Consider the following 8,756-nt stretch of genomic DNA (forward strand, 5'->3'; position numbering starts at 1 on the left):
TAATATGTTGCTAGATTTGTGACGTGTTGGATACTGATGTTTTCTGCTGGAGTTATTTTACTTATTTAGGAAGCATTCCTTTGTTGGACCGCTAAATTTAACTAGAAGTTTATCTGGACTGAGTTCATAACAATAAGCTTTTTCTCATGTACATAATCATGTATTACATCATGTGAATTTTCTCCCCTGAAATGATAGCTCAAATATGACAATATGAATATGAACTTAAAGCATTGAAATATATAGCAATGTATCGTATCGTCACTCCTGTATCGGGATGTATATCGTATTGCATGATAGCTACCACAGCACAGCCCTAGAGCAAAGAGGCCTAGAGCAGGGGTTCTTAAACCTTTTGGATGTCAGGGCCCAACTTTCCCCGAACAAATGGGCCGCTGGGGGGGACAGCATCACTTTTTTTATTTTCAAGAACTTCTCCATAGTAGGTAACTATCACAGATTTGCAGCTGTCAAGTCAATTCAGTGACTCACTACTGCCACCATATGTGGCTGATGTATTAAAACTGAGCACCTCGTGGCCCTCGCGGCCTAAAGATGGAAAACAAAAAACTTTCAGCAGTCCTCTAGGAGGTGCACAGGCCTAGACATCACTCTCTCCAGTATTTACTGTTTACTTCGATCAACCGAGAAATATATCTCCAGGTAATCTCTCCAACACCTCATTCATAAGTTGCTCAAACAAAATGCTGATGCCGATGCGGCTTTCTCTTGGAGGAGCGGTGGTTGTACTCCAAGCCTCTCAGAGATGACTCTCTATTAGAGAGGCTTAGCAACCCTGAGGAATTGGTTGCTCGAGTAGGAACTGAGACTTTGAGAGCTTGGCTCAGCTCCTTCTTCTCAGAATCATGACTGAACATGTTTCTCTGTGCCAAACATTACTCAATTCCAAATTAAAGCAGCTCCTCCCGCTCTGCTGGCTACAGTCATCTTCTCAAATATATCCCTGACTGATGACCACAGATATGAAACCAGCCTGCAATATGACAAACCCCGCTTTTTCTTCTCCTGTCATGCGCTGCCTTGTATTTCATTGACTTGTGAAAGGCGTGGAAATAATAAAATCTGACATATTGTCCTCATAAAAACCGAATTGGGTGGACAATGTGATTTTTGTGAGACTGTGGAAGAGGAGGATGATGACGCATCCCTCTCCTCAGTCAAGCATGAAAGTGATTTTTATTTGTGCAGCATCCCGAAATAATGAGACAAATGCTTGAGCAGGCCAGCGATTCTGCAGTCCAGATTCAGAGACGCAAACTGGGACACACCTTGGTAATCAATATGAAATATATTCCATTGTTGCCATGCTTTACGTTGGCAGCCCTTCCTGATCTTGGTGAATCTGGAACAGTCAGAGGTAAGGTGTCAGAACTGTGGTTGTGTGTATGTGCGCTATAGTGTATGTGGGTGTGAAAGCAACAGAACATGCAGCCCGAAATAAAAATGCCTTTTTTTTAGAATCACTCCACCTGCACCGTTCTGTAGCTTTATAGTAGTTCCCCTCACTATTTAAAACCACACAAGTGGCCTTGAATTCGACACATCAGTTTTCCCTTTTCAGTTAGGGTTCAAATGTGAAGAAGTGGTCATCTACAGTTCCCTGGCCTCCAGAGAAGTCCAATCCAGTTACCAGTTCATAGGAACATCCTGGAGAGTCTGTCACGACAGGTATATAGACAGTCAACCACTCACGATTTATCAGTTCATCTTGGTGTCTGAAGGACTGTGGGAGGAAATCAGACACCCCTGCAAGTTCACTCAGGCAGCTAAACCAAGAGCTGCCAGACTGGCTAGTTTAAACCCAAGAGCCTTTAACTGTGAAGCCGCACCGTGCTCACTCACAAATATTTTAATCAGAAGACTAAAGTTGCCGGGAACGTCTAAAATATAAACAGTATCGCTGAATTTAGCTCTCAGACTAGTTTTAATTTCACTTTAACAACACCACTACCGTTGTTATAATCGTAATTACTTTTTATTTTTCATTTCCTTCAGGCGTTGTGTGTTTCCCTTTTCTGTCGAATATTTTCCAGTTGAAGTTTTTTTTTTTTATGAATAAATAGTAATAAAATGTTTTGCTTTTTCACCATTAACATGTGTATATGTATATATACGAAATGAAAATTGCCGTTTATTTCTTGGGTTTCTTAAGTTAATACCCAGCAGATGGCGCTCTCTCGGCATTTCAAGTCAGTTTTAGCTCATAAAAATTACATAGAAAGCAGGGAAAAAACAGCGGTGACACAATTCGGAAATAAAGAGAGCAATTCATAAGGAAACAAATATTTGTGGTTACTTTATTTTTTCCCCTCAAATTCTGCCATTTCTATATATTTAAATAAAATGATTGAGATGAAAAATAGCACCAACTCCTGGCGAACTGGAGTGATGTTTCAGTCATTATAATAACTGATCAATTTTAACACATTGAAATTATGTTGTGTTATTGATCGGATTTTTCAAAGACATCAATAAAATGTGCGTGTGAACAGCCACATTCACCTGCTTCACTCTCTCTGTTCCTCTCACGCCTGCTTCAGGAGGGCTCCTGGATGAAGCAGCGAAGGAAAGCGAGTCTGTCGTTCAACAGCAGATTCTTTAATTTAAAAATAGGGATGCATAGCACCGACTGCAATCTTTTGTTTACAACACTGCAAATAAACTTCCATGCGAGGCAACAAATAGTTTCAGAATTGCACAAACCACAAAAGGAAAAAAAAAAGGAAACTTTTACAATCATGGTCCAAACTTACTTGACTTCTCAAACTTATCAGCTACAGCACACGACCTCTCTAAAGACCAACACGTCTGCAGCTAAAGAAAAGCAGGACTGCGGCAAAAACCTGGAGCCATTCAACACTCAGATCAAATCTAACTCAACCTTAAAAAAAAAAAAAGAAAATATTGCACACAAGCATGCCTTGCTTCTGGCAAGCTCATCTCTTCAAGTCTTCAAATTAAAATGGCTCCACTCGTGAAACAGATCACATCACAACCCTGCATGAACAACTGTAGACACCTTCCAATGACAAGGCCGGAGCAAACCCAGATGACGTCTAGATTTCTGTCCTGGTGATGAAGTGGTGGCTCTGGCACGGTCGGGTGTGAGGGACCGTCGGGGCAGGGAGGTAGAAAATCGGCCGGGAAACCTGCCGGGAATACCGAGGTCGCAGCAGGTACTGACCCACAGCGGCTGTCTGGCCCAGACTGTAGTACACGTTCTGCTGCGCCGGCTGCTGCTGCTGCTGCCTGAGCTGCTGGTCCTCCTGCTTGTTGGATTCTTGGACGTCACCATCATGAGCTCTGGGGCGACCAGATGAAAATTATTTTTCACAAAATGTCCTGAAATTTCTGTGCGTCTTTTTTATTTTACTATGTAGCATTTTGCTGCTGCTCCTCATTTTTTTCATTTTTAGGCATTTTTAAAGCAGATTCATACTTCATCACACACATACTTTCAAATATAAAAAAAACCCATTTAGTTTGTTTATTTTAATAGTACCACTTTTACCCTCCTATCAATTGCTTATATGTCACTGAAAAATATTCCTGCATAACTGAATCTAAATGAATCTTTTAAATTCTAATTTGAACTCTGTCTAATCCCACTTTTATTGTCTATTAAAGGGGCACAAACCTTTGTTGAAGTGACAACAACAATGACATAATGTGGCAAAATGATGTCATGAAATCTGGTGAACACCTAAGTACAAGAACTTCACAAGACTTTCATGATATAAGTGACTCTCTGACATCAGAGAAGTTCATTTACGGCAAAGTTAGAAGCCAGGCTTCATGTGCATCTTAAGAAACTCACTATTATACAAGCCTCTGAAATGAGCAGGATGGACCCCTTTTAACTCAAAATGCATACTTACATGAGCAGTTTTTCGGCACATGGAACCAGGTTCTCCCACGTGTAGCTGGTGAGGCGTTGCAGTCGGGGAGGCCACGTGGGGGACAAGTTGAGAATGAGGCGGGATGACCCCACACACGCTGCTGCCACCAATGACGGGGCGAAATACAGGAACACATGATCTACAACGCAACATCAATACAGTCAACATGGTTAATGAATGTCTGCATGTGGGTTGACGGTCAATTCCTTCAAGTCAGAGACCAAAGTTGTCATTCAGTAAAGGGCCGAATTCAAGTATCTTGTGGGGAAGAAAGAGCTGAGCCAAGAGACAAAGCGCTCAAATTAGCAGAGGATCGCTGTCACCTGTGGCTGCCAGCTTTGAAGAATAGCTGAAAGAACAGGATAAAACGTGATTTTTCTCAGCAGGATGTCTCTTAGAGCTCAGTCAACTAGACAAGACTCAAAGTAGGAAGGCAGCTCCTCTCTGGGAAGAGGGCCCCGAGGAAGACACGCTTGAGAGATTATGATTCTGAGTTGACCTGGTAGCTCCTCATTACTCCCACCTGGAGGTGGTTTCTGGTAGGAGGGTAGCCAGAGCCTGCAACCTGACCTCATTCAAGCAGGAGACATACATTACAGAGATACATTGATAGAAATATATTATTGATGGATTAAAAAAAACAAATAACGTCTGGAGTGAGTCTTACCTTGCAAGGAAACCTCCAGGAAGTAGTCGACATACTTGGACATGTAGAGCTGGGCCTTCTCCGGGCTGGACATGGGTAAGCCGTTGTGAAGATCCCCCTCCTGGACCGCGATGGACAGGTAGTAGTCGATGAAGTGAGCCGCAGTGGGCAGGTACAAATTCCATTGGACGTTTCTCAGCAAGAGGAGCTCGATGTGGAGTAAACCCTGCTTGGTCAGGACCAGGTTCATGGAGGTCATGCAGCCCAGGTTGTTGAGGGTCTCCAGCTTCGGCACCTGGTCCTCGCGGCCCTCAAATTTGCCTGCGACAGAGTGGAGAGGATCAGTATACAGGTGAGATAAGGGCGGTGTGGCGTCACTGACTGGCCAGCAGAAGGCACGACAGTGAGATCAAGTGAAGCTGGTGGATGTTGAGAACATAGCGGTCCATGAATAGGTCCAGCAGGTAGACGGCAAGGTGTCTGGCTGCCGGGCAGAGCTTGAAGTGGTTGCTTGTAATGGCAATGAGGTCAGCAAAGTATCTCCTCAGCGGGAGCTGAGAGGACTGGCCCTTGAAGGTAGACAGTTTGCGCTCCTGAGCAGAAAAACAGGTTTATCTTTTAGCAATTAATCAGCAGGAAAATAGATATAGTCGAAATAAACTACTTTGTTGATGCATTGCGTTGGTGTGTTAACGGAAATCAACAACCTTTTCACGCAGCAATGTGGCATGTGTGAGGCGCGATGGAGAACACCACAAAAAAACGCATGAATTAAACGCAATTAAAGAGGTTCAGTTGGACACATCGGGACATTATAGTCACTCACTTTAAGGCGCAGCGCCTGGTAGATGTCTGCAGCCAGCTGTCCCTTCCACCATTGCCCCTCCAGCTCCATTGGTTCCGTGCCGCACAAACCTCTGACACACAGAACACCTTCAGCACCACAGCAGCCCGCGCTTTTTATTCACAACACATCCACGGACAACCGTGACTTTCAGCAAGTGTCATCGTGTCTGCGGCGTCTAAGACAAACCCGAAGAGATGAAGCTCACCCACAGGGCGAAGAAGTGAACGCTGAGGAGGGACACGGGGTTCAAAGTTTTGGGTACATTCTCCAACCTCACATGGATTTACGTGGCTTTTCCAAACACGCCAAATAAGGCTGCTGCATTCAGGGCCCGCGGGAAACAGGAGTGCTTGGCGTGAGACAACCTAATTTATATATAAATTATAATCCGAAAAAAGTAACTTGCAAACAAAACTGAAAAACACAGACTTCACTGTAGTTAATTTGTTAAGGTTCGGGTTAACAGTTAATTAAGTCGACTTGCTATTGAAATATATATTTCCGAGTGTCATTAAAAGCACCTTCCCTGGCAGCTCAAATGCAGTATAGTAATTTTCAAATGAATTCAAATAAAGAAATAAGTATTCAATTATTTTATTATTTATTTGAGACTAAAAAACGCATTTTAACAAATACATTAATAAAAGTGACCCCAACTTAACAGCTCATTTGGAATTATTTCTTGAAATAATTTGTTAAGCTCGAAAAATCACTGTGTCTTGAAAGTTATAGGTGGAAAACTATTCCAGTTCCAACTCTTAGATGAGAGCGTTCACACATGTGGATCATATGCAATTCATGTACACATTTTACAAAATTTTAGACGAGTAAGTGTCCATCTTCACAATACAATGAGCATAAATATTAGTTTCATAAATTAATGAATAAATGCAACACTCTGTATAAGTCTTTTTAAAGCAGAATAATCACGCTTAGCATTTCAAACAATTCAAACCCGTTGTGTTTTTCATGCTGACTACATAACCATCGTCTGCATTTCACACATTAATAAATGGGTCACTTTGTCCCGACTGAAGCGCACAATTACATTTGACCCAATTTTGTGACATAGAAAGCATCGCTGTTCCTTTTGATCAACCCTACGTTGAATGAACGAATGTACATGTGGTATCATAATGTCATCATGAAAGTGCGTGTTTCATTTTCTTTTTATTGTCAGAAAAATCACTTTATCTAATAGGAATAAAGTCCTCATGGGCCAGTAGACTCTCACCTACAGAATCAGTTAGCCGCTGTATGTTTTGGATTCTGGGAGTGCCAAGAGAAAACCCACCAAAGTACAGGGTGAACATACAAACTCCACACAGAAAGGACCCTGGTTCTGCTCAAGATGGAATCAAATCCTGTGTCTTCCTCTTGTGAGTCTATTGTTGAATGTTGTATCAAAAAATGCATTTTTAATTACTGTCAAATCAAACTGTTTAAAAGATATGTTATCAATAAAAATACTTTTGCATCTAAAGAAAGAGTATATTATAAATATTTAAATATATATAAATATATAAATATTAGATGGAGTTTGTATAGATTAGATGTAAATCAGATTTTCTTTGAAACAGACTTGAAAAGCGTGTCCTGGAGTTAAAGTCAGAGTAGCTCAAGTGGACGAGCAATAACATTGTGCATTTAATTGAGCCTCTACTTTGGAGAGCATTCAGATAGAAAGGGAGCTTGAACATGAATGGACCACTGATGCTGTTAGCTGGAACTAATGCTCCGAAGACACAAATGGTGTTGTGAGACGACAAGAGTGCCGCTCAGCCAGCTCTCTTTCTCCTTGCTCTGACATCACGCAGCTCCTTGGTAGGAAGCAGCTAGGGGTCATTGACCCGCTCAGTCGTGTGAACAATCCACTGCTGATCCTGAAAGAGAAACTTGGGCTCTAAATAGGAGGAGAGAATACATTTATATCTCTTGTTAGCTTAGTTTTAAACCTATCAAAATTCCAACTTATCAGTTCTGACAATATGTTTTTAAACCAGGTTAAAGATGACAGATTTCTTTACAGAATATGTCAGCCTCTTGAGGAGATGAGGTACAAACTAACATCACAGTGTAAAACACACAAATAAACAATATTTTGCTTGTTGTTGTCAAGTATTTGGTCAGACCTTGGATTGCCTTTATAGTTGTGTATTAGTCGTCTGTATGATGTCAATGCTTTAGACTTAGACTTTATTGTCATTGCACAAAAACATATCACTGTATTATGGCAATGAAATTTCGGTCTGAGGCTTCTGGTTTCCAAAAACAAAAACTATATGTCCAAAATAAATAAATATCAGATAGGTACTAACAAAATAACTAAATAAATAATATAGAGTCCGAGATGATCCTTTGATTACTGGCTTTACAATTGTCTATGATTAAAGTTAAGACTGTATTACTCTGGATGGAAAACAGTTAATTTATCTGTGGGTATCATCTGGGCCTGTAATAACACATGGGGAGGATGACATCATTACATATGAAATAGTGTTACTTGAAGCCAGGAGTCAATTTAAGGTACATTTTGATCCTTTCAGTTATTGTGTTATTGTCAGCTTTTACTTTACCTTGTTGCATGGTTAGAGACAGGTGAGGGGTTCGCTTCAACATTTTGTGAATATACGTGATGGACAGACGCTGTTCATGGTAAAGAAAGAGCTGAGCTGAGAGACAAAGCTCAACCACTCAATTTCTACTCTCACCTGTGGTCACAGGCTGTGGGTGATAATGATAATTTATACGACCAATTTATACTATTAATAATGATTTAGTTTATATTAGATTATGTTTATTATTAATAGACATATTTTTAAGATGACTGAGGCCTAAAAAGACGTTGTAAGTGAAAATAAGGTCCTTTAGACTAGAGGTACAAACTAACACCACAGTGCAAAACACACAAATAAACAAACCAATATTTTGCTTGTTGTTGTCTATTATTTTTAGTTACAGACAGGTGAGGGGTTCGCTTCAACATTTTGTGCATATGAAATATGGAATACGCGATGGACAGACGCTGTTCATGGTAAAGAAAGAGCTGAGCTGAGAGACAAAGCTCAACCACTCAATTTCTACTCTCACCTGTGGTCACAGGCTGTGGATGATAATGATAATTTCTACAACCAATTTATACTATTAATAATGATTTAGTTTATATTAGATTATGTTTATTATGAATAGACATATTTTTAAGATGACTTAGGCCTAAAAAGACATTGTAAGTGAAAATAAGGTCCTTTAGACTAGAGGTACAAACTAACACCACAGTGCAAAACACACAAATAAACAAACCAATATTTTGCTTGTTGTTGTCTATTATTTTTAGTTAGAGACA

The 8,756-nt window shown here is 40.6% G+C and overlaps 1 protein-coding gene across 1 annotated transcript; it reads right to left on the reverse strand.

Moving 5' to 3' along the window:
- Positions 1 to 2,587: 2,587 nt before the first annotated feature.
- Positions 2,588 to 5,711, reverse strand: ccnj (cyclin J). Its single transcript, XM_053875344.1, has 6 exons — positions 5,619 to 5,711; positions 5,393 to 5,483; positions 4,949 to 5,159; positions 4,588 to 4,887; positions 3,900 to 4,059; positions 2,588 to 3,324 (listed from the first exon to the last, which is right to left on the reverse strand). Exons 2-6 carry the CDS (start codon positions 5,459 to 5,461, stop codon positions 3,078 to 3,080), a joined length of 987 nt encoding a protein of 328 aa, XP_053731319.1. The 5' UTR covers positions 5,462 to 5,483; positions 5,619 to 5,711; the 3' UTR covers positions 2,588 to 3,077.
- Positions 5,712 to 8,756: the final 3,045 nt, after the last annotated feature.

Source organism: Synchiropus splendidus, chromosome 9, assembly GCF_027744825.2.
Source record: "Synchiropus splendidus isolate RoL2022-P1 chromosome 9, RoL_Sspl_1.0, whole genome shotgun sequence".
Classification (NCBI taxonomy): domain Eukaryota; kingdom Metazoa; phylum Chordata; class Actinopteri; order Syngnathiformes; family Callionymidae; genus Synchiropus; species Synchiropus splendidus.